At 50.1% G+C, this 26,190-nt stretch overlaps 1 protein-coding gene across 7 annotated transcripts; it reads right to left on the bottom strand.

Annotated features, from left to right (window-relative positions):
* Positions 1-1,380: 1,380 nt before the first annotated feature.
* On the bottom strand, positions 1,381-22,735 carry RBCK1 (RANBP2-type and C3HC4-type zinc finger containing 1). Of its 7 annotated transcripts, none has more exons than XM_017895711.1 (12): positions 21,520-22,735; positions 20,272-20,416; positions 12,366-12,459; positions 12,059-12,257; positions 10,830-10,951; positions 10,553-10,726; positions 9,171-9,331; positions 7,960-8,071; positions 4,912-5,091; positions 3,825-3,923; positions 3,320-3,463; positions 1,381-2,058 (listed from the first exon to the last, which is right to left on the bottom strand). In XM_017895711.1, exons 1-12 carry the CDS (start codon positions 21,539-21,541, stop codon positions 1,978-1,980), a joined length of 1,533 nt encoding a protein of 510 aa, XP_017751200.1. In that variant the 5' UTR covers positions 21,542-22,735; the 3' UTR covers positions 1,381-1,977. The 7 variants fall into 7 exon arrangements, with proteins under 7 accessions (XP_017751200.1, XP_017751199.1, XP_017751203.1 ...); XM_017895710.1 differs by having other exon boundaries at positions 7,900-8,071; XM_017895714.1 differs by having other exon boundaries at positions 7,900-8,071; positions 9,171-9,422.
* Positions 22,736-26,190: the final 3,455 nt, after the last annotated feature.

Consider the following 26,190-nt stretch of genomic DNA (forward strand, 5'->3'; position numbering starts at 1 on the left):
GTCTCACCCTCACCTGTGATACACTGTGGGTAGAGACCCACTTCATTTTCCTCTTAAGAGAAAGAGGATGGTGCAAGGGCACTGGAAAGGCCTGGGCGTGAGTCCTGGGGCGGTCAGGACTGCGGCAAACTGGGAGGTATATACCACATGAAGAGACTTGACATCTCTGCGACTCCATTCCCCCCGTGTGGGAGTGAGGACCTGGCATTACCAAGCTTTGACATTTTCAAGAGAAGCCGGGCATCTAGATTTTAATGTGGTAAAAGATGTTGCCAATTTGAAAAGATTGGCAACCAATTTAAATTTCGAAAACATTAGGTGGACTGATTACAGCCGGCGGCACCACAAGAGAACAATCTCTGCTTTTGTCTGGTGCCCAGGCTCCTGAGAGACACTAGGCCAGGCCCTGGCAAGAGAGGGAAGAGTGGGTATGAGACAGCGTCTGCCTGAGTTGGTCCCATCCACGCGCCTGCAGCCTGGCTCTCCTCTGCTTTTTCTGTTTCCTCCCAGTTGGTGGTTCTGCCTGGGCCTTTCTGCCTCCAGGGCCAGGAAGGCTGCCTGAGTGCGCCCCTCATCCTCTGCAACAGTCGACTGCCCTGAGCCAATGCAGGTAGTGCCGGCAGGACCCAGTCCACTCACACTTTCTCGGACAGCTCTGCACACAGTGACTGGGGCCAGCTCTTGAGTCTTGGCATCCAACAGCAGGTGGCAGTGCCTTTCCAGAGGCCAGAACAGGCCGTTCCCCACAACACTACAGGCCTTCAGCAGAAGAGGCGCCCTCCACTTGCTATGATGATGGTCACATCACAGCGTGGACAATAAATACCAGATCTCAAAAGGGGAAGGAGGGTGGGTCACAGAATGGAGGAAAAACTTAGAGAATGAACATCCCAGGACCATGTCTTAGTAACCTCTGACCAGCACAGAGTGGGTTCTAATAAATACTGCTGAATCGATACTTTGCCTTCTTTCTTGAGATGTGAAAATTAGGATGGACAACCTCACCCCTCAACTGCAGCAGCTTCATTCCTTCTTGAACTATCTACCTGCCAACCCTGGATGCCTGCTGAGAGGTCAAAAGGGAGCAGGAGTGGCAAGACTTCCCCTCCCGCCCCTAAGCCCATCCTTCTCTGCAGACGACATACTGCACACTCCGCCTGTCCTGGCTGACGGGGACCCAAGCGCATCCTGGTCCCCGAGGCTGGGCGTGGGGTCCACGTCTGGTAGAAAGGTCCCAGTGCTCAGTCACAGCCTCCTTCTACCATCGATGAACTGACAAGTCAACTTTCTGAGGCAGTTCCCAGAGACCTCGGGATCCTGCCTGTGTGTAGAGTCCCAGCCCAGGACATTCACTTCCTCTCAAGGACATCACACTCATCCTTTCCCGAAAAACCATTTTAATTATAATAGCTTACACACGCTGCAGAGAGGGAGACGCAGAATTGGACCTGAGGGACTGTGCTTTCAAAACTGTCCAGTCTCCTTCCTGGCTCTGAACAGGTTAGCAAGAATTCTAAGCGGCCCCGGGCCTCCAACCACAAAGGCAGAGAACAGTTAGCCCCAGAAAGCTGACAGGGGAAGGCAGGGAGGCTCAGAGTGCTTGGTATTTGAAAGATGAGTGTTGTGGTGGGCGGAGTATGGAGTCACACAGAGGCTCCACCCAGCAAGGCCTCTGGCCAGGGGCTGTGTTTAAGGCTGGGGTCAGGCAGAGGTGGGAGCTGCAGGGGAGAGAAGTTTGGCTGGCAAGCCCCAAGGGAAGGACAAACGCACTGGGGCAGATGTGACCACGGACAACAGCAGTGCAGGCAGGGCCCCTACAACGCTACAGCAAGCAATGCCGTCCACAAAGCTCAGGGACTTGGTCTCGGCACAAAAGCATCTCCCAGCCAGAAGTTGGAGCAAAAGCCCCAAGCCCAGCCCTGCCCCGTAACAGAATGTGGATGTGGGGCTGTGTCAGCATGGGGTCCCACCACTTGCTCAGTGGCAGTTCTGACAGCTTGGGTGGCAAGGAATCCCATTCACCCGGCAGCGGCAGCCCCCGCTGATGTCTCCTGGGCCCTAGAAGATGACAGGAAGAGAAGAGAATGTCAGGGCAGTACAGAGACTGCCCCCACAGCTGAGCACTCTCCCACCTGGGCCTTTGCCTCTGCAGGCCCTCCTGCAAGAATGGCCTTGTCGGCCTCAGCTACCTGATGGAGAGTTGCTGAAGCCTTTTCTGGGCTCCCACAGCACTCCGTCTACCCAAGCCTAGATCCAGGAACAGGCCAGGGGGAGGATCTGATCACTCTGCATATTCTAGACATGTCAGCATACTGGCAGCATGCAAGAGGGCAGTTTCCTCTGCCTCTACCTGTCTGAAAGTCTACCTGAACGTAACAACAGGCTCCCAATTCCAGAGCACACCCCTAATAATGACAGCTACCATTTGCAAGAGTGCTCACCAAATGACAGACTCTCTAAGCACTTCTCTTGCAATTTTTCCACTTGATTCTGACAACAAGCCTGAGATAAGCCCAGCTATCATCCCCATTTCACAGAGGAAATGGGGCTGAGAGAGTTGAGTGGCAGCCTAATCACACAGTCCGTATGTGCCACAGCCAGGGGCCAATCCACTTCCGACTCCAGATGGAACCTTTACTTGCTGCCCTCTAGGGCAAGGGTGGGGAAACCTTTTCTACAAAGGGCTGGTCATTTTGGGCTGGGCAGCCATATGGCCTCTGCCTCTGCAGTGTAAAAGCAACCACAGACAACATGTAAATGAACCAGCACGGCTGGGCTCCAAAGCACTTTACTTCTGGACACTGAAATGTGGATTTCATGTAATTTTCACATCACAAGATAGTCATCTTTTGGTATTTTTTCAACCATTTAAAGATGTAAAGGACATTCTTGTGGCCGGGCATGGTGGCTTATGCCTGTAATCCCATCACTTTGGGAGGCTGAGGCAGGCGGATCATCTGCAGTCAGGAATTTGAGACCAGCCTGACCAACATGGAGAAACCCTGTCTCTACTAAAAATACAAAATCAGCCAGGCATGGTGGCGCATGCCTGTAATCCCATCTACTTGGGAGGGTGAGGCAGGAGAATCACTTGAACCTGAGAGGCAGAGGTTGCAGTGAGCTGAGACTGCACTATTGCACTCCAGCCTGGGCAACAAGAGCGAAACACCGTTTCAAAAGAAACAACATTCTTACCTCGGGAGCTGTACAAAGCCAGGTGCTGGGTTGGATATGGCCCATGGGCTGTAGTTTTCCAAGCCCTCCTCTAAGGCAAACCCACAAGGGCACCCTCTCCACATCACCACGAGCAAAGACTCACCCCGGGGCCCCAGCGTGGGCCCTTGGTGACCCAGCAGATCTCGGTGTGGCAGACGGTGCAGCGGATCCAGTCGCAGCCGTCCTTCTTCTGTACCACGATCTGGCACTGGGGGCAGCGCATGGCCTCGCCCTGCTGCAGCATCACCTGGAGCGGGACAGGCACTGGCCTTGGGGCGGGCCTGGGGCAGTCACCCAGCCTGGCTCCTCCCCATGGCAGGGAGAGGGTAGTGACCCTCTGGTGCTGTGGAGTCTCTCCTGTGCAGCTCCGCCAGGCCAGGCTCCGTCCAGCAAGCCCCTCTTCATTCCTGTGGTCTCCACCCTCCACCCAGACGCTCTTCCCAACATGACAACTTGGCCTAAGTCCCATCTCTGGATGGAAGTGACAGCCAGAAGGGAGATCAGAGCCTCCAGGGATGTGTGAGCACAGCCCTTGCTGAGAAGCCCCCAGCCCCCACCTGGATCCCAGAACTTAAAATCCCTAGGCCTCGGCCCTGTCCCAGACTCACCTTCAGCATCTCTGTCGTCTGCCAGGCCGCCACATCATTCTGAGCCCGCAGGGCCAGGTCCTCCTGGTACTCCTTGCAGTTCATCTGCTCGTGGATGGCCTGCAGCAGGTGAGGGACTCAAGGTGAGAAGGTTCCTCAGGGGGTTAAGAAGCTGGGAGAGGTGAGGCGCAGGGCAGGAGTCCACAGAGGCACCTAATGCCTCTAGGTGTAGTCACTGGCAGGACCTCACTTTGTAAAGCATAAGCCATTTTACAGAAGAGGATACTGGCACCAGGGAGGTGAAGTCAAGGTCATCACATATGCTAACAGCAAAATATACCTCAGCCTCCTGAGTAGCACAAGCTACTAGACATGCTGGTGCACCCAGCTTATTTAAGTTCTGATGGGCACGGAAATCCCTTACACCCCTAAGGTGAGACCCCGCATCCCTGCCAAGGCCCTGCCCGGGGTTACAGGCCCAATGACCCGAGACTGAGCTTGCTCAGGCTGAGTGTGAGACCAGGCTCCAGACGTGTTTACCGGCTCCTCACCTTTCACTTTTGAGATAAAGGGGCAGGGACAGGCCTGGGGGAAGGATCATGTAGGGCTGTCTGGGTTTGGGGTCAGCACTCAGTTCAGGACAGGGGCGGAGACGTGGCATAGGGCACAGGCCTTAGTCTGTGACAGGTTCAGTGAGAAGCCAGGGTCAGAGCTTAGTTCAGGGTCTGGGCTGAGTATGGGACCACCTTAAGTGACAAGTGCAGGGTCAGGTTTGGTCAGAAGCCGAGTCTATGGACTTGGATGGGGTCAGGGCTCAGTGTGGGACTGGGATTCAGTCTGTGACTGGGGTTGACTGGTTCCAGGTCAGGGCTCCATTGTGGACCAGGGCTGCCTAGGTCGGAGGCTCCATCTGGGGCCGGGTATGGGACTCCATCTGTGGGGCCAGGGCTTGGTTCAGGCTCGAGCCACACTCTCCCACTGACATGCAGCTCTAAGTCATGATTAGCAGGTCAGTGTCACAGCTCCCTTCCCAGGAGAACAAGCACTGCAGTATGGTAAGCTCCAGGCAAGAAGACAGTGACTAGGTGGGGTGAGTCCCTGGCCCCACCTTGCAGAGCAGGCAGTTGACATGGAAACACACAGGGCAGGTGAACTCGTTGACATCATCCTCAAAGAAACACCATCCCTTGCAATCTGGGGTCTTGCAATGGTAGCTGAAGGCACTGCGGTTTTCAGCAATGGAGACGCCCAGGTCTAGAAATCGCTGGTAATCCTCAGGGGTCAGGAGCTGCCAACAGACCACGTCCTTGTTGCTCAGGATTCAGAACACCTGACATATGACCCTTGATCACCACATACCTTCCAGAAAGCCCCTAGCCTATAAACTCCAACCCAGGCCAGGCTTTTTTCTTCATGTGATCCTCATAGTATTGAAAAACTCCATTCAAAAAGTGGATTTTAGGCCAGGCGTGGTGGCTTACACCTGTAATCCCAGCACTTTGGGAGGTCAATCAAGGCAGGAGGATTCCTTGAGGCCAAGAGTTTAAGATCAGCCTGAGAAATAGAGTGAGACCTCATCTCTACAAAAAAATTAAAAAAAAAAAAAAAAAAGGCAGGTGTGGTGCTCACACCTGTAGTCCCAGCTACTTGGGAGGCTGGGTTATGAGGATCGCTTGAGCCCAGAAGGTCAAGACTGCAGTGAGCCATGACTGATGCACTGCACTCCAACCTGGGTGACAGAATGAAATCCTAGCTGGAAAAAAAAAAAAAAAAAAGGAAAAGAAAAGTAAAAAGAAAGTGGGGGGAATTTCTAAAAGTTTTGGTGGTGGATGGTGGTAATGGTTGCATAACAATGTGAATGTACTTAATGCCACTGAACTGTACACTTAAAAACTGGTTAAAATTGTAAATGTTATGACTATTTTCTCACAATAAAGAAAATAACATAAATAATAAGCAATGTTGGGAAAGACATGATTAAACTAGTATCCTATAAAGAAAATGTGGTACATATACACAATGGAGTACTACTTGGCCATAAAAAAAGAATGCAATTCTGTCGTTTACAGCAACACGGAGGAACTGGAGGTCATTATGTTAAATGAAATACGCCAGGCACAGACAGACAAACATTACATGTTCTCACTTATTTGCAGGTGCTAAAAATCAAAACAACTGAACTATCAAAGACAGAGAATAAAAGGATGGTTATCAGAAGCAGAGAAGGGTAGTGGGGCGTGGGAAGGGAGTGGGGATGGTAAACTGGTATAAAAAAATAGAATAAGAACTGGTATTTGATAGCACAACAGACAGACTACAGTCGATAATTTAATTGTACATTTCATAATAACTAAGAAAGCATAATTGGACTGTCTATAACACAAAGGATAAATGCTTGAGGGGATGGATTCCCCATTCTCCATGATGTGATTATTACGCATTGCATGCCTGTATCAAAGTATTTCATGTACCCCAGAAATGTATACACCAACTATGTACCCTCAAAAATAAAAAATAAAAATTAAACAAACAGCTGACCCACCAGTGAGGCCCAGGTGAAATCAGCGGGGCCCTGCCCAGATCAGAAGAACCATCCGGATAGGTCCAACCCAAATTATAGTCATCCCTCAGTATCCAGAGAGAATTGGTTCCAAGATCCCTGCAGATACCCAAATCCAGGGATGCTCAGACTCCTTATATAAAAGGGCGCAGTATTTGCATACAACCTACCAACATCCTCCCATACACTTTAAATCATCTGTAGATTACTTATAATACCTAATATAACATAAATGTTATATAAACAGTTTATGCTATATTGTTTTTTAAATTTGGTTTTTATGGTAATTTTTTTGTTTTCTTAAGAATATGTTCTATCCACCGTTGTTGAATTCTCTAGTGTGGTACCCACAGATACAGACGGCCAACTCAACTTGCAGATTTATGAGCTAAATAAATGACTGTTGTTTTGAGCCTGCAGTGAGTTGTTACACAATAAGCGCTAACAACAACAAAGGCTTACCATGTGACAAGCACTACTCTAAATATACATATATTTTTTGAGACCGAGTTTTGCTCTGGTTGCCCAGGCTGAAGTGCAATCGCACAATCTCGGCTCACTGCAACCTCCACCTCCTGGGATCAAGCGATTCCCCTGCCTCAGCCTCTGGAGTAGCTGGGATTACAGGTATGTGCCACCACACCCAGCTAATTTTGTATTTTGTGGAGACGGGGTTTCTCCATGTTAGTAAGGCTGGTCTTGAATTCCCGACCTCAGGTGATCCACCCACCTCAGCCTCCCAAAGCACTGGGATTACAGGAATGAGCCACTGTGCCTGGCCACACTACTCTAAATTCTATACACTTATGCTCTGCCGTAATCTTTGCAATCCTAGAAATAGAAGCTGTAACTCTGACTCTAACAGAGATGAGATAGAGGCATAGAGAGGTTAAATATCTGACTTGTGGTCACACACCCAGGCCACCAGGCTCCAGAGTTCCCCGATTAATTTTTTTTTCTTTTTTTGAGGCAAGGTCTCACTCTGTTGCCCAGGCTGGAGTGTAGTGGCACAATCACAGCTCACCGCAACCTTGACCTCCCAGGCTCAAGCAATCCTCCCACCTCAGCCCACTCACTCCTGACCCCCGCCCGAGTAGCTAGGACTACAGGCGCATGCCCCCGCGCCTGGCTATTTTTTGAATATTTTTTGGAGAGACAGGGTTTTGCCGTATTGCTCAGGCTGGTCTGGAGCTCATGGGTTCAAGCAATCTGCCCACCTTGGCCTCCCAAAGTGCTGGGAATACAGGTGTGAGCTGCCACACCCAGCCGAGTCCCTGACTCTTAACAACTCTGCTGTCTTTCCTTCAGAGACGTGGTTTCTTGACTAGCTACTCCCCTCAATTCTTTCTCTGCTTGGGGTCTCAGCACCCCACATAGACAAATCTCTTGAAAAATGTCTGGGGGGCCGAGGATGGATGATCGCTTAAGCCCAGGAGTTTGAGACCAGCTTGGACCACATAGCAAGACCCCCATCTCCAAAAAAAAAAAGAAAAGAAAAAGAAAGAAAAGATGCCTGCTGCCTGAGCCAGTCCCTACCTGTCTGCTCCAGGCCCAGTTCCTCAGGACTGGGGTATGTCTCCCACCCCGAGGCCTTACCGCCTTGATTTCCCTCTCCAGCAGCTTGCCCGAGCATGAGTAGGTGTTGTCAATGAAGGGGCAGGAGACCTCCGCCTCCTGGCTGTTGCGGATGGTGCCCTGCAGGCACTCCCTAGGGGAGGGGAGGGGAGAAGAGTTAGGATCATAGGAACCCCATCCACTGGGGACTCCACCCCTCACATGGCAAGGCCTGACCCCAGGGGCCTCACTCAGTCACCCCAGATGGGCTTCTCCTCAATATCCCCTTCCTTCCCATCCTCTCACCAACCCATCACCAAGGCCTCCACCCTGTCTCCATACTGCCACTCTAATTCTCTGGTCCAGGCCCCACATCCCCCGCCTGGGCGACTCCAGGAGCCTCCTCACTGGGCTCCCTGAATCCATCTGGCCCCTAAAGTCTATCTCAGAACAGCAGCCATGTCTCCCCAGTGACCCCCATCCCACCCAGAACAAATCCCAACTCCTCATCGCTGCTCACAGACCCAACACCTCTCTATCCTGCTCTTTGATTACCCCCTTCATCCCTCTGCTCCAGCCACCGAGAGACCTCCTCAGCCTCCTCCAACACGCCAGGCCCACACCTACAGCAGGCCTTCCAGTCCCTGCTCTGGAGCTACCTCCTTGGAAGCTTCCAGACCACCCTTTCTAGGAAGGACTCCTGTTGTCTCTTAACATACTGTATGTAGCATTTGACACAATTCACAAGGACATCAACCAGTGATTATCCAATTCACATCATCCACTCTGCTGGAATGTAAGCTCCAGGAGGCAGGCACGGAGCCTGTCACCCAGGGACTGCTCCACAAGGGTCTGCTGTGGTGAGTGGGTCTGTGTTCCCCACATTCAGGGGTGGAAGGGCCATGACAGGAGACTCAGAAACTGGCAGATGCCCACAGCGAGGCTCAGAGCAGCATAGCTGCAGGAGCCTGGGCGGTGAAAGGTAGAGGGGAAGGGAGGCTCTGGAGTCTCCACCCATGCCTGCGTTCATGTCCAGGCTGCTTCTCTTATGAGCCATGTGGCCTTGGGTAAGCTGCTTGGCCTCTCTGTACCTCAGGTTCCTCATCTGCAAAATGGGGAGACGGAGCCTACCTCATAGGTTTTCGCGGGCGTCCAATGAGGTATCAGAGCACAGGGCCCCACCCACGTCCAGCCCTGCGTAATTGGTGGCTTTAATAAAGCTGCATTGCCGGGGGTGGGATTGGGGGCCGCACCTGCAGAAGGTGTGCAGACACTCACGCAGCACCACGGCCTCGCCGGGCGCCAGCACCGAGTAGCACACGGGGCACTCGGCGGGCTCGGTGTTCAGCACCAGGCTCCTCTGGTCCAGCTGGACGTGCTGCAGGTAGTTCCCCTCCTGCTGCTGCTGCTTCCGCTGGGCACACGGGGCGGGGCCACGGGGTGGGTCAGGGCCTCGGGGGCGGGTCAGACCACGAAGGGGGAAGGACCGGAGGGCGTGGTCAGGGCTGGGTCAGACCAGCAAGAGGCAAAGCTGGGAGCCAGTCGGGATCGGGGATCCGGGATGGGGGTGGGCAGGGGTGGTCAGGAGCAGGAAGGTTGGGAGGGGCGGGGCTGGGAGAGAGGCCAGGCGGACCGTGGGGAAGCCAAGGGAGGGGATGCCGGCCAGGTAGCCAGGGAAGGCATCAGGAGAGGGAGCAGTGGCAGCAGGGAAAGGAAGTGGGCCAGGGTCTGAGTGGTGAGTCAGGTAGCAGGGCAGGGCCTGGGCCAGGGCTGGTGGAGCCAGCTCAAGGTCAGGGGTGGGGAAGTGACAAAGCCGGGGAGCAGAGCAAGGCTGAGACGAGAACAGGAGTGGGGTGGCCAGGGGCAGCACCGGGTCCAAGGGGAATGCAGGTGGCCAGGGGCAGCACCGGGTCCAAGGGGAATGCAGGCGGCCAGGGGCAGCACCGGGTCCAAGGGGAATGCAGGTGGCCAGGGGCAGCACCGGGTCCAAGGGGAATGCAGGTGGCCAGGGGCAGCACCGGGTCCAAGGGGAATGCAGGTGGGCCAGGAGTGAGATCAGAATGGGGAGCACTTGGGGGTCAGTGTCTGTGTCATTAGTGTGTGTGTCACGATGGGGCGGGGAGGGCTAAGGCGCAAGACCGGGGTTGGGGATCATCCCCCTAGGGAGCAGTGAGGGGCCAGGCCAGGCTCTCAGGAAGTCAAGGGTGGGCCAAGCCCGAGAGGGATTAGGTCGGGAGTAGGAGAGTCCAGGGTGATGTCACAGCGAGGTGGAGTAGGATTAGGTCACAGGCAGGTGAGGGTGAGGTCCGAGCTGAGGTGTGGTCAAGGCTAGGATGCTGGGGTCATAGCCAGCCATACTTGTGTGGTGTGTCAAAGCTAGGGATGGAGCCACAGCTCACGTGGGAGTGAGGCATGTGAACCTGGAGGTGCATCACAGCCAGGGAGTGGGTCTCAGCCACAGGGTGACCTTTGAGAGAGGGCAGGTCACAGCCAGGTGCAGGGTCACTGCCAGCAGCGTGGTTGGGAGGGGCAAGGCAGTAATGGGGAGGAGCGGCAATGCACAGGTGTCTCCCTTCCTGGCCTACACCTCCCCCGTGCGGTCTGCAGGTGTCTGTCCAGGGACTTCCGCACCCACCTGCTGGTACTGACGCAGCGCCTCCTCCTCGCCTGCCAGGCGCGCTCGCTCCTCCTCATCGGGCTGGTATGAGGCGGGGACCTGGTAGGCCTCTGGGCGTGCCCGGCAGCACATCTCACAGCCAGGCCGCGTGGGCTTGTTGATGAAGGTGCACCCGGGGCACTGCCAGCCCACCTGGGAGCAGAGCAGGCTGTGAGCCGGACTGGACAGGGTGGGGCAAGGGAGGGGCACAGAAGAGGATACTGAGGCCAGGGAGGTGTGGTCAGGGACAGCTTACCGGTGGGGGCTCGGGCACTGCATCTGGCTGCCCCCGTCTGGGTTCCTGGGGGACCCTGGGCTTTGGGGGGCCTGGTTCCAGAGGGCCCCGTGGCTGCAGCGTGAGGTCCTTGAAGCCCAGATCTGTGGAGAAGGGTTAAGGGGTGGTGGTTCCACGTGGCCCGCTTGGTCCACACCCATGGGTGTGGGTCTCCCTGAGCCAGCCAGGCAGACCCTCCCCCTATCCTCTCCCTCCTCCCTGGGGGCATCTCCAGCTTCCATTTGGCCAAATGAGCATCCTGGCTCCTCCAGGGTCAGGGTCCCTATTCCACCCACAAATGCTTCTACGTCCTCTGAGCTTCAAAATCTACCATAACACCTGCCTTTCTGTGCCTCCTGAAGGGTTCACCAAGAGGGACACAAGAGCACCGCTGAGGCGGTCCTGCCAAAACAGCAGCTCGCTCCATTCCGGAGGAAACATCAGCCCCCACCCCCGCCACAAAAAAGAAACTGGCCTAGACTCTTTGAAAGGGACTGAGACATGACAGCTGAATGCCAAGTCTTTGCTATAAATGATAATGGTGGGACAACTGGTAAAATCGGAGTAAGATCTGTAGATTGGATACCAGTACTGTATCAGTGTTAGTTTCCTGAGCTGGATTGTTATGCCTAGTAATGTAAGAAAATGACCTTTCTTTTCAAGGGAATGCACACTGAATTATTTAGGGGAAAGAGACATCATGGCTGCAACTTACTCTCAAAACGGTTCAGAAAATAAAATAATTTTATATAGAAAGAGAATGATAAAAGAAAGCAAATATGGTAAAACCCACATGAAAGGCACACGGGAATTCTTTATATACTACTTTGTAAAATTTGGCAACTTTTCTGTAGGTCTGAAACATTTCACAAGTTAAAAATTAAGAATAAACACTAGTTATCATCACCGTCATACCCAGTTTATGATTTTAGCAAACTGGGCAGCAGATAGGAGTAACCTTGCCCAAGGTCACACAGCTGGGAATGCCAGAGCCTGGATGGAATCCACCCCTCCCCATGCCAGCTGTTGTCATGATGGGTCCCTGAAATGCTCCCTCCCATGTGTCTTCGGTCCTCTCTTCCCCACTTGGATAGGGTCCTCTGGGTGAGTCCCTGACTAAAAACCCAGGGGCTCTGCCCCTGCTTGCCCTACACTCTCAAGTGAGTCCAGGGCCCCCGCTGGGTCCCACGGTGCTCGGGGCAGAGCCTCACCTTCCAGCATCCGCAGCTGCCGCTCTCGCTGCAGCTCCTGAGGGTTGAGGGAGGTGTTGCGGGCTGACAGCAGATAGAGGTAGGCACTGTCCCCATTCTGCCGTACCCCATGGGAGTGCAGGGTCTCCTGGTCTCGTGCCAGCCGCTGCCCAATCACCCACTGCTGCAAGACTGGTGGGAAGCCATAGTCCAGAAAAACCTGGTGGGGGTACCGAGAGAGTGGGAAGGCAGGGCCAGAGGAGAGAGAGGAAGCAGGAGCGAAAGGGAGAGCCTCCACCCCAGTGTCACCCTCAGCCTCCTCACTCACCATGTCTTTGAGGGATGCCACTGTCATATCAGGGCGCACTGTGAGCCAGATGGTGACGGTGTGCATCTGAGCATCCTCCACGCTCACCCACAGCCTGCGAAGAACAGCAGGGGCTCAGCATGGGCGCTGGCCAGGGGTCCAGCCTCAGCCACCAGCTACAGACATGTACGTATTTGCACACAGGCGTATGGCCATGCACACACACACACAACCCCCAGTCTGGGGTAGACCCCACCCATGCTTCCTCCTTTATTAGAACCCACCAGTTAGGCCCCTCCAATGGCTCCACGCTACTCTTAGAATCAACTCATGGCAGCACACGAGGGCCTCCATGATCTGGCGCCTCCCTGACCTCTCCAACCTCTTCTATCTTCTCTCCCCTGCTCCTTAGTCAAACCACCAAAAGTTGTTGTTTACTATATGCTAAGACTATTCAATGCACTGAATGTGTATTAACTCATTTAATCCTCTCAACGAACCCATCAGGCAGGTACTGCTATATCCCTGTTTTACAGATAAAAATGTGAGGCACAGATAGGTTACAGTGACTCTGCCAAACTAAGCAACTAATAACTGTTAGAGGCAGGATTCATTTGTATGTATTGATTTACTTTTCAGACACAGGCTCTCTTCCTGTGGCCCAGGCTGGAGTGCAGTAGTGCTACCTTGGCTCACTGCAGCGTCAACCTCCTGGGCTCAAGGGATCTTCCCATCTCAGCCTCCTAAGTAGCTGGGACCACAGGCTCATGACCCCATGCCTGGCTAATTTTTTAAGTTTTTGTACAGACAGGGTCTCACTATGTTGCCAAAGCTGGTCTCGAACTCTTAGCCTCAAGTGATCCTCCTGCCTTGGCCTCCTGAAGTGGGATTACAGGAGTAAGCCACTGTGTTCAGCCAGAGGCAGGATTTAAATCCACATGGTATTATTCCAGAGAAAGTGGTTTTAACTTTCTCGAGGATCCTCCAACATTTTTGAAAAATCAAAAGCATGAGAAGATGAAAAAACAGAACTGACCCCAAAGCAAACAGAGCTCATTTAGGGTATGGAACAATAAGCAACAGTAAAGTCTAAGTAGTACCTTCAGAGAGATTTGGGAAAACATTGCATTCAGAAAGCAAGAAAAGGCATGAAGTAACCAAAAAATGAGAGTCCTGCACATTAAAAGTGACTGCTGAATCCCAGCACTTTGGGAGGCTGAGGTGGGTGGATCACAAGGTCAGGAGATCAAGACCATCCTGGTTAACACGGTGAAACCCTGTTTCTACTAAAAATACAACAACAACAAAAAATTAGCTGGGCGCTGTGGTGGGCGCCTGTAGTCCTAGCTACTCGGGAGACTGAGGCAGGAGAATGGCATGAACCCGGGAGGCGGAGGTTGCAGTGAGCCGAGATTGCACCACTGCACTCCAGCCTGGGCAACAGAGTGAAACTCTTTCTTAAAAAAAAAAAAAGGAAAAAAAAAAGTGACTGTTGACTACCTGAACCTTTATCTCTAACTACCAGTTACAGGAAAAATGGGAGATAGTAAATGACACCATGATAGTCTGGATATTTGTCCCTGCCCAAATCTTATCTTGAACTGTAACCCTCAGTGTTGAAGTGAGGCCTGGTGGGGGACGTTTGGGTCATAGGCACAGCTCCCTCACAGCCTGGTGCCGCTCTCACCATAGTGACTTCTCACCACAGTGAGTCCTCCTGAGATCTGGTTGTTGTAAAGTGTAGCACCTCCCCCGCAACTCTCTCTCTTTCTCCCTCTCTCACCATGTGAAGTGCCTGCTCCCGCTTCAGTAAAAGCTCACTGAGGCCTCCTCAAAAGCCAAGCAAATGTTGGGACCATGCTTCCTATGCAACCTGCAGAACTGAGTCAATTAAACCTCTTTTCCTTTTTTTTTTCTGAGACGGAGTTTTGCTCTGTCGCCCAGGCTGGAGTGCAGTGGTGCAATCTTGGCTCACTGCAAACTCCACTTCCCAGGTTCACGCCATTCTCCTGCCTCAGCCTCCTGAGTGGCTAGGACTACAGGCACCCGCCGCCATGCCCGGCTAATTTCTGTATTTTTAGTAGAGACGGGTTTCACCGTGTTAGCCAGGATGGTCTCCATCTCCTGACCTCGTGATCCGCCCACCTCAGCCTCCCAAAGTGCTGGGATTACAGGCGTGAACCACCGCGCCCGGCCAAACCTCTTTTCTTTATAAATTACCCAGTCTCAGATATTTCTTCGTAACAATGCTAGAGTGGCCTAATACATACCATGACGAGGTAATGGATAGATCCAGAATATGGGGAAAATTCTAGAGGTCAAAAGACCAGGTTTCCTAAAAAAACTAGTGGCATAAAAATAGAGAAGAATAAAAGAGACTTAAGACATATTAAGAAATGTTATGTGTACCTCTTGTTTGGCTCTTGATTTGAAGAAAACAAACTGTAAAAAGCACTAATGAAATAGGAAAATTTGAATATAAACAGTGCATTAGGGGATTTTAAGGAATTCTTACTCCTTTTCTAAGGTGTGATGATAGTATTGAGGGTTTTTTGTTTGTTTGTTTTTGTTTCTGTTTTTTTTGAGACAGGGTTTTGCGTCTGTCACCCAGGCTGGAGTGTAGTGGCATGATCTTGGCTCACTGCAGCTTCAATCTCCTGGACTGCGGTGACCCTCCCACTTCAGCCTCCCTGGTAGCTGGGACTAGAGGGGCGCATCACCATGCCCAGCTAATGTTTTGTACAGATAAGGTTTCACTATGTTGCCCAGGCTGGTTCTGAACTCCTGGATTCAAGCAATCCACCTGCCTCAGCCTCCCAAAGTGCTAGGATTACAAGCATGATCCACGGTGCCCGGCCAAGTCCTAACTTTTTGAAGACACATACTAAAGATTTAAGGATAAAATAACATCTGAAATTTGTTTAAAAGTAGTCCAGAAAATGTTCTTAAAATTCTTCAGGTAAACAATTTGAATACCCAGTCGACTATCAATGAATTGAGAGAGCAAAATACAGAATTTTTTTTTTTTTGAGGAGTCTCGCTCTGTCGCCCAGGTTGGAGTGCAGTGGCGCAATCTCCGCTCACTGCAAGCTCCGCCTCCCGGGTTCACGCCATTCTCCTGCCTCAGCCTCTCCAGTAGCTGGGACTATAGGCGCCCGCCACTGCGCCCAGCTAATTTTTTGTATTTTTAGGAGAGACGGGGTTTCACCATGTTAGCTAGGATGGTCTCGATCTCCGCCCTCATGATCCGCCCACCTCAGCCTCCCAAAGTGCTGGGATTACAGGCGTTAGCCACCGCGTCCGGCCTAGAAATTTTTAAACATGCAAAACTAAAATTTACCACATTTTCCACATGAAAAGTTCTTGAGAAACAAAATAGATGAGTCTGATACAGGAGAATAGAAGAAAAGTAAAACATGAAAAGGACTGGATCTTAACCCCAAAATGTTCTTCCAGCAATAAGGGTTTTGAAACATAAAAGTGCATATAGTTTCGACTGCACTAGTTATTCTATAGTGAATATTTCCATAATCAAAATACTATAAATTCTTTCTAGTAGTATTGCACTTTTAGAATCAACCTAGAGGCAAAGCATAAAAGCCTTAATTACATTAGAAAACAAAATTTTTAAAAGCTATAATCTTAACACTATCAACAAAAAAATACAGCTGGAGCTCTCTCATTCAATGTCACATCAAGATCGCTGGTGAACAGCAGAGAATCACAAAAACAGCTGCAGTCAAAGCTTAAACACTTAATTTTAACTTACATGCTATAAATGCATATTCACTGGCCAGTCTCTAGGTGTACAGCCAACGGCTTTTCTCTTTCTTTCTTTGAGACAGGGTTTCACCTTGTCACTCAGGCATGATCACGGCTCACTGCAACCTCAACCACCTGAGGTCTAATAATCCTCTGGCCTCAGCCTCTCAAGTAGCTGGGACTACAGGTATGTGCCACCCAACCTGGCTAATTTTTTCATTTTTTGTAGAGACAAGTTCTCACTATGTTGCCCAGGCTGGTCTTAAACTCCTGAGATCAAGTCATTCTCCTGCCTGAGACTCCCAAAGTGCTGAGCCACCATGCCCAGCATGAGTTTATACCTGCTGACTGGAGTTTCCCATGGATTTTTCTTTTTTTTTTTTTTGTATGAATCACATCCATAATCATGATCTATATATTTCTAGTAGTGGCTTCTTTAAAGTGAGCAAGAACTTAGACACACTCCTGAAGCATCAGAGCACAGAGCCCTTCTGGATTTTTACTGTATTTCCTTACTACTGTCTCACCCAAAAGTGTTAATCTGTGTGTGTGTGTGTGTGTGTGTGTGTATGTGTCTGTGTGATTTGTCTGTTGTCTTTTTAAAGCAATCAGCTTATTTTCACAGAAACAACTCTTTCAGTGCTCATGTTTTATTAATTAATGTAACAGCTAAGTAAACTATGTTATTACCAATAACACATACAACAGGTATCATTTGCTAGGAAGCATCGGGTCCATCGATGAGAACCCAACAGCAGGTCTGAGAGGTGCTGGTTGCCCACAGCCTCTCAAAACTCAGGTTCTGATCCAGCAAGTCTGAGGTGGGACCTGAGATTCCCCCCATGTTGTGGTCCAGGGGCCACACTTTAATAGCAAGATGGTGGCTGACATTGTACATTTTACAGAGGAAACGCCAGTGCCAGTTAGTTAATTCAGGGCATCAAGTAGAAGTCAACCGGGAAAATGTCCACAATGATACTTCAACAAAAAAAGTCATGAAAAGCAAAGGTGGAAGATGAGTATGTTAACTTCCTCATTTTTCATAGCAAGGAGTACACAGGTACTGTCTCAATCAACCATTTCAAGAAGTAGATATACCAATATTTTGTTTAAAATCAAGTGGCCAATGATCTACAGATTCAATGAAATCCCTACCAAAATCCCATTTTTTTTTTCTTTTTCGCAGAACCAGACAAGCTGATTCTAAAATTTATATGGAAATTCAAGACACTTGCAATAACCAAAACAATACTGAAAAAGAACAAAAGCTGGAGAACTTCCATTTCCTGATTTCAAATACTATGAAGTTACAGTAATCAGAACAGTGTGGTACTGGCATAAGGGCAGATATATATTATAGTTCAATGGTATAGAAATGAGAGTCCAGAAATAAGCACTTATATTTATGGTCAATTAATTTTCAAAAAGGGTTAAGATGATTAAACGGGAAAATAGTCTTTTTAACAAATAGTGTCGGCACAACTCAATATCCACATGCAAAAGAATGAAGTTGGACCCTTATCTCACACCATATATAAAAATTAAATCAAAATGGACCAAAGACCTAAATGTAAGAGCTAAAACCATAAAATATTTAGGAGAAAATATAGAGGTAAATCTTCATTACCTTGGATGAGGCAATGATTTCTTAGATATGACACCAAAAGCACAAACAACAAAATAAAACATAGACTACCTGGACATCATCTAAATTTAAAACTTTTGTGCTTCAAAGGACACCATCAACAAAGTGAGAAGACAACCCACAGAATGAGAGAATTTTTGCAAATCATGCAGCTGATAAGGCACTTTTATCTCAAATGAATAAAGTACTCCTACAACTCAATAATAAAAACATAAACCCAGCTGGGTGTGGTGGCTCATGCCTGTAATCCCAGCACTTTGGGAAGCCAAGGTGGGTGGATCACCTGAGGTCAGGAGTTCAAGACCAGCCTGGCCAACACAATGAGACTCTATCTCTACTAAAAATACAAAAATTAGCTGGTGTGGTGGTGGGCACCTGTAATCCAGCTACTCGGAAGGCTGGGGCAGGAGAATCATTTGAACCTGGGAGGCGGAGGTTGCAGTGAGCTGAGATGGCTCCTCCATTGCACTCCCCTGGGCAATACAGTGAGACTCCATCTCAAAAAAAAAAAAAAAAAAGATAAACCCAATTTTAAAATGGGCAAAAGACCTGAATAGGCAAACCTCCAAAGAAAATATGCAAATGGCAAATAAGCACATGAAGATGCTCAACATCATTTGTCATCAAATGGTTAGGAAATTGCAAATTAAAACCACAATGAGATACCTCTTCAAATTTACTAGGATGACTATAATAAAATAGATAAATAACAAGTGTTAGAGAGGATGTGGAGAAACTAGAACCCTCGTATATGCTGGTGGGAATGTAAAACGGTGTAGCCACTTTGGAAAACTGTCTGTCATGTCTTTAAAAGGTTAAACATAGAGTTACTGTATGACCCAGCAATTCCACTCCTAGTATGTACCCAAGAGAAATGAAAACATGTCCACACGGCAGCATTGTTTATAATAGCCAAAAAATAGAAACACCCAAATGTCCATCAACTGATTTAATGAGTAATGATAATGAGGTATGTTCATACAATAGATTATTATTTGGCAATAAAAAGGAATAAGGTTCTGGCTGGGCATGGTGGCTCACACCTGTAATCCCAGCACTTTGAGAGGCTGAGGTGGGAAGACTGCTTGGGCCAGAAGTTCAAGACCAGCCTAGGCAACACAGCAAGACCTTATCTCTTAAAAAATTAGCTGGGTGTGATGGTACACGCCAGTAGTCCCAGCTACCTGGGAGGCCAAGGCAGGAGGACTGCTTGAACCCAGGAAGTTGAGGCTGTAGTGAGAGATGATGGCACCACTGCACTTCAACTTGGACAACAGAGTGAGACCCCATGTCAAAAAAAGGGGAATTAAGTTGTTATACATGCTACAACATGGATGAATCTAGAAAACATGATCCTAAGTGAAAGAAGCCAGACACAAAAGGCCACATGTTGTATGATTCAACTTATATGAAATTTCCAGAGAAGGGAGATCCCTAGAGATAAAAAGTAGATTAGTGGTTGCCTAAGGTTGGGGAGTTAGGGAAAAGGTAGAGAGATGGAGACTGACTGCTAATGAGTACCAGGTTTCTTTACAGGATGATGAAAATGTTCTAAAATTGATTGTGGTAATGGTTGCACAACTTGAATATACTAAAAGCCATTGAACTGTATACTTTAAATGGTTGAACTGTATGGATAAATAAATCTGTTTTAAGAAAAATCAAATGGGACCTACCATGAGAACTGAAAATCAGAAACCATAAAACTATTGCCTTACTATCCAGTAATGAAAAAGCAGTCAAAAAAGAACCATAGACACTAATGTTTATTGAGTGCATAACACACACCAGGCACTGTGCAAAGTGTTTCAGCATTGAGTTTAAGTCTCCTGGAGCAGAGACTGACAGTATCCATTCTCTTCCCTTCCCTTACCAAGCAAACCCCTGAATTCTAGTTGAATATCCTGGCTATACAGTCTTCCCTCAAGTTGAACTGTAGCTGTGCAAATCAGTTCTGGTCCATAGGAATTAATGGAAGAAGTGTGTACAACTTTTGAGCTATGCTCTTTAGAGGAATGTGGAAGGGTGCCTTTCTTCCCTTCCTCCTGTGATGTGATGGCTGGATGGAGCTGGAATGGCCATTTTGCACCATGAGGAGTCTGGGAATGAAGGGCAGAACAGTGAGAGAAGCAACATGAGCCTCTGAGGACTGTGGGGAGCAGAATCCCCCTCTCTGGACTCCCTGCCATAAATTTGTTTACGTCACTGTTCCATTTTCTTCTGTTGTGTAAGGACTAACATACAGTACACCTCCTAACAACCCTATGAGATAGCTACTGTTACAGTCATCGTAATACAGTACACCTCCTAACAACCATATGCTATGGTCTGATTTTTAAAATGAGGACACACTGAGAGGTGAAGTGACCTGTCCTATATTTCACAGTTGATTAATGACGTAACAAGGGTTAGAAGCCAGGCCTCCTGAAGCCAGAACCTGCCATTAGGAAGAACTGTTTTACAGGCAAGAATGTCCTGTCCTGCTGTCCCTAGGGTTCAGGCCAGCCATGCACTCCTCACCTGATGTCCTGCGTTGGGGAGACCTCAGGCTTCAGTTGCACATTCAGGGGCACCCGTTGCTCTGCCAGCCAGATGGCACACTTCATTGCCACCTGTTCATCCCCGCCCGCCACTGCTCGGGTGAGGCTCAGGGCCATTTCCTCTGCTGAAAGCCAGTACAGCAGGAGCCAGTTAGCACAGGGTTTTATTTTCAGGAGCTGGGCGTAATGGGGTAGGAAAGGAGACGATCCTTGGTGTGTGCTGCTTTCTCTGTCTTCCTGGTGAACTCCTACATATCCTTCAGCACCCAGACTAAAAGTCCCTTTCTCTGGGAGGGTTTCTTTGATATTCCCCACTCCTCCTCACTCTAGGCTCATTTGGTTCTGTTTGTCCTTCATATTTCCAGGGTCCCTCATACTTCTATTCATTTATCCAATAAGCAGTTATTGAGTTCCTACTGTGTGCCACCCACTGTCCCAGGAACTGGAATCCGACAGAGATTTATAAACAGGGTCCCTCTCCTTATGGATCTCCCTGCCCAGTGGGGAGACAATGAACAAGTTTAACAAGAAAAAAAAAAAAAAGTCAGATTGTGATCCTTGCTGGCAGGGAAATAAACAGGTTAAGGAGACCAGGGGAGGCCTCTGGGAGGGAGTAACACTGAAGATGAGACCTGAAGGAGGAGAAGCTGCACGTGTCAAGCCCCGGTGGGGAAGAGTGGTCCAGGTGGAAGGAAGAGTAAGGGCCTTGGCCAAGAAATGGTTGGATGAGAACCGAAAAAAGCCAGTGGGGCTCCAGTAGAGTGAGCATGGCGGGGTAACTGAGGAGAGATGTCCTGTGGGCCACCCAGGGGCACTGGGTTTTGTTTGTAGAACACAGAGGGGCATGGGAAGGTTTCCAGCAAGGCAGTGACTGACTTCCGTTCTACAACCCTAGGTGCAGGGGGCAAGAGAAGAGGCAAGGACCCCTGCTGTTCAGGTCAACTGAGATCTGTATCCCACCAGCTCAGGAGGTCTCCAAGTTCAATGCCCTGTGTCCTCTGCGAGTCCCCAAGCCCCATCTCAGCACAGAGCTGGCCCAAGGAGTTCTCAGGGCCCCAAGATGGCTCTGGAAGCTAGCAGGTACTAAAGGAGGAAACTGATGGGGAGGGGGGCAGAGGGAGGGCAGGCTAGAGCCCCCTCTCCAAGGTCCTTCCAGGCAGGCAAGGCCAGGTCCTGCGGGGCCCACTTCCCACCGGAAGTTCCCCAGCCACCTCCAGCCTCTGCCCACCTTTCTTGGTCTTCTCGTCCATCTGGCGTGGCTGCGCCCATCCCCCTGCGGGGGACCGTGCCTCCTGGGAAATGCTACCTCCGGGTCGCCTGGGAGAGGCGGGAGACCAGGAGCAACTCAGCCAGGCCGTGTGGCCTCCGGCGCGGCCCAAGTTCTGTCTGTGCCTCGCTGTCCCCGCGGCAATCGGGAAGCATCACACTGCCCGGTGACCAGGCCGGGATCCCGAGTGGGGAGGTGAGAGGGCAGCGGGCGCCGAGACAAGTCCGCACTGGGTGCAAGAGGAAACGGGACCAGCCGACGTGGGGAGAAGCGGGGAAAGGACGCCCGGACACCGCCCAGCCGGGTCGTTCCAAGTCCCGGAGGACCCCCACTTGCGGGAGCACTCTTGGCGTCCTGGGTTTCAACGCAAAGCCCTCTCTCCTCCCGGGAGGCCCCAGTTCTTCGCAAGACGAGCGGCTTCGGCGGAAGAGAAAGTGAAAGTGGCGGCCCCGGAAGTGGGGCGGGACTGGGAGGGGGCCCGGAAAAATTGTCGCCTCATCCGGGACCTCCACTGCCCGGCCACCCAGCGGCGGCGGACGGCGAGCGAGGGGTCCCAGCGCTTCCGGCGCTCCTGTTTGGGGCGACCCCACCCCGTCCTCCGGGGCTGACCGCGGACCCCCGGACCCCCGCCAGGCTCACCGTGCGGGCTGCGCGGCGGAGCAGCGGGAGGAGGCGGGACCGAGAGGCGGGGTGGGCGGGGCGCGGGGCCCGGGGCCGGGGGCCGGGGGCAGTAGCAGGAACCTGAGCAGGAGCTGGAGCCTGGGCTGGAAGGCGGCTAGATCCACAGCGTCGAGCTGCCGGGGACGGGTTAGGAGCGCCCCCTGCGAGCCCGGCGCCTGCTCACCCAAGTCTCAGGCATACCGCGGGGCAGGCCCGGTCCTCGGCTTCGTTTGCAAATGAATAAACGAAGGCTCTGTTTGTTGATGACCTGTCCAAGGCCACTCAGCCGAGGTTTGAATCCAGGCCTGGCAGGCTCAGGAACCCGCCCTTACCCAGGTCCGACGCTGCCTCTCAGCGGTCACCGTCTGTCTTTTCGTTGAGCTATTGGTGAAGTTTGCATTCGCCTGCTTTAATTTTTCTCCCGCTCCTCGTCCCATCGATCAGCAGATCCTGTGGGCTCCACTTGCAGACTCTCATCCCTCACCTCCTCCGGCCCCATCCCGCTCCAGCTCCATCAGTGCTCCATCATCTCAGGGGTCCTGAATCTCTTCCTGGGCCTCCTTGCTTCTCTTTTTGCCCTCTTCTGTCCATTTCCACCCAGCTGCCGGAGAGTCCTGTTAAATGTAAATCAAACTCAGGCCACTCCCCGACTCAAGTACTCCCATCTCACTTAAAGCAACAGCTGAGATCTTCCCCAGGGCTTGCAAACTGCCTCCAGATCTCTGTCTTCGTAGCTGACTACCCTGCCCTTGCCTCACTCCACTCAAGTCCCGTTGACCTGCTGGTCCTGGAGTAAGTCAGACACACTCTCGCCTTAGGGCCTTTGCACCTGCCATAACCCAAACGTCTGCATGACTCACTCCTTCCCTTTATTTTGGTCTTTACCCAAAAATCTTCCCTAGCTACTCCATCTGAAATTTCACAGACACACATGTATCCAGCATTTCACATCCGCCTTCCTGGCTTCATTTTTTATTCTTCCCAGCATCTATTACTGTCTAACGGAGCATATTTTACTTATTTATGTTTTTCTGGGTCTGTTTTCCTCTCCTAGAGGGCAGTTTGTTTGTTTTGCTCACTGCTGTGTTCCTGGTGTCTAGCACAGTTCCAAACACGTAATGGAGGCTCCATATGTTGAATGAAGGAATGAACCTGATCTTCATCTGGGATAATTTTTCTTTCTTTTTTTCTTTCCTTTTTTTTTTTTTTTTTTTTGAGACAAGAGTCTCGCTCTGTCGCCCAGGCCGGAGTGCAGTGGCGCGATCTCAGCTTACTGCAAGCTCCGCCTCCCGGGTTCACGCCATTCTCCTGCCTCAGCCTCCCGAGTAGCTGGGACTACGGGCGCCCGCCACCAGGTCCGGCTAATTTTTTGTATTTTTAGTAGAGACGAGATTTCACCGTGTTAGCCAGGATGGTCTCGATCTCCTGACCTCGTGATCCACCTGGCTCGGCCTCCCAAAGTGCTGGGATTACAGGCATGAGCCACCGCGCCCGGCCCATCTGTGATAATTTTTCTTTTGCCTGAAACGCATCTCCTAAGACAATGTTTTTCAACCTTGGCTCTACATTTGAATGGCCTGGGGCAAGCTTTTTTTTTTTTTTTTTTTTGAGTCGGAGTTTCACTCGTGTTGCTCAGGCTGGAGTGCAGTGGCGTAATCATGGCTCACTACAGCCTCCAACTCCTGGGCTCAGCTTCCCGAGTAGCTGCAACCACGGGCACGTGCCACCACACTTGGCTAATTTTTGTAGAGACAGGGTTTGGTCATGTTCCCCAGGCTGGTCTTGAACTCGTGGGCTCAAGAGATCTGCCCACCTCGGCCTCCCAAAATGCTGGGAAATGGTTGCTGTTGAGACATCATCACCTGTCAATCTAACTGCTGTTCTTTTTATAAACAATTTTATTGAGATATAATTTATATGCCATAAAATCCACCCACTTAAAATATACAATTTAATAGTTTTTAGTAACATTTACAGAATTGTGCACCCATCACCACAATCAAATTTTAGAACATTTTTGGCTGGGCATGGTGGCTCACACCTGCAATCCCAGCACTTTGGGAGGCTGAGGCGGGAGGATCACTTGAGGTCAGGAGTTTGAGACCAGCCTGGCCAACATGCTGAAACCCTGTCTCTACTAAAAATGCAAAAATTAGCCATAGCTACTGCGGAGCCTGAGGCATGAGAATTGCTTGAACCCGGGAGGCGGAGGTTGCAGTGAGCTGAGATCGCACCATTGTACTCCAGCCTGCATGATAAAGTGAGATTCCATAAGAGAAAGAAAGAAAAGAAAGAAGAAAGAAGGAAGGAAGGAAGGAAGGAAGGAAGGAAGGAAGGAAGGAAAGAAAGAGAAAGAGGAAGGAGGAAGGAGGAAGGAAGGAAGGAAGGAAGGGGAAGGGAAGGAAGGAAGGAAGGAAGGGGAAAGGAAAGGAAAGGAAAGGAAGGGAGGGAAGGGAAGGAAGGGAAGAAGGCAGGAAGGAAAGAAGGAAGGAAGGGAAGAAGTCAGGAAGGAAAGAAGGAAGGAAGGAAAGAAGGAAGGAAGGAAAGAAGGAAGGAAGGAAGGGAGAGAGAGAGAGTAAGAAAAGAGGGAGGGAAGGAGGGAGGGAAAGAGAAAGAAAGAGAGAGAAAGAAAGAAAATTTTTATCACCCCAAAATAGACCTGTACTCATTAGCAGACATTCACTCTTCCCCATCCTCCAACTGACAGCACTAATATACTTTATATCTCTATAGACTTTCCTCTTCTTGATATTTTATAGAAATTAGATCTTACTCATGGGCCACAGTGGCTCGTGCCAGTAATCCCAGCACTTGGGGAGGCCAAGCCAGGTGGATCGCTTGAGCCCAGGAATTCAAGACCAGCCTGGGCAACATGGTGAAACTCCATCTCTACAAAAAATACAAAAATTAGCCGAGTGTGATGGTGTGCACCTGTAGAGCAGTGATCACCCCACTGCACTGCAGCCTGGGTGACAGAGTGAGACCCTGTCTCAAAAAGAAAATTAGGCTTTGACAATATGTGAACCTTTGTGACTGGCTTCTTTCACTTGGCATAACATTGGGGTTTTCTTGACATAATGTTTTGAGGTTTATCCATGTGGTAGTAATGGGTATTTTTTGTTTTTTGTTGTTGTTTGGGGATTTTTTAAATTTGTTTTGTTTTTTGTTATTAGAATCTCTGATTCTTTTCCTCTGAGTGCTTTTAAGAATTTTTTTTTAAATATTTGTGGGTTTTTTTGCATTTTTACTATGATGCGTCTATGTGTGAAATTTATGGAGTTTCTTGAATTTGTGATTGGTGTCTGATTTCTGTCTCACTAATTCCCTCTTTAGCCATGCCTAATTTGCTGTTTAGCCCATCTTTTAAATTTAATTTTTGTGTATCTGTGTGTGTGTGACGGAGTTTCACTCTTATTGCCCATGCTGAAGTGCAAATGGCACGATCTTGGCTCACTGCAACCTCCACCTCCTGATTCTCTTGCCTCAGCCTCCTGAGTAGCTGGGATTACAGTCGTCTGCCACCACTCCTGGCTAATTTTTTGTATTTTTGGTAGAGACTGGGTTTCACCATGTTGGCCAGACTGGTCTTGAACTCCTGACCTCAGGTGATCCATGCGCCTCGGCCCCGCAAAGGGCTGGGATTACAGGCATGAGCCACCACACCTGGCCAACATTTTGTTTTGTAATCTGCATCTGATAATACTGATATGCAAACTCTGGGCATATTTGTTTCTGTCCATTTTCACTCCTATTGTCTTGTTTTCTCCTAATGACCCTGATGATTTATTATGGTCATGTACCATCAGCCCTGAGTTACCTGCACATACTTATATTGGGGGCAGCTATATTGTTTCAGGTTTTCTGGTCTCAGCCTTGGCCCTTCAGGGGAAGAGCTGGCATTCAACTTGAACACCCTTCACCTCAGTGAGTAGACTCTAATCATTCAAACTTGGGTTCCAATCTCAGTGCTAC

Source organism: Rhinopithecus bieti, unplaced genomic scaffold (genome assembly GCF_001698545.2).
Source record: "Rhinopithecus bieti isolate Rb0 unplaced genomic scaffold, ASM169854v2 scaffold_27016, whole genome shotgun sequence".
NCBI classification, from domain to species: domain Eukaryota; kingdom Metazoa; phylum Chordata; class Mammalia; order Primates; family Cercopithecidae; genus Rhinopithecus; species Rhinopithecus bieti.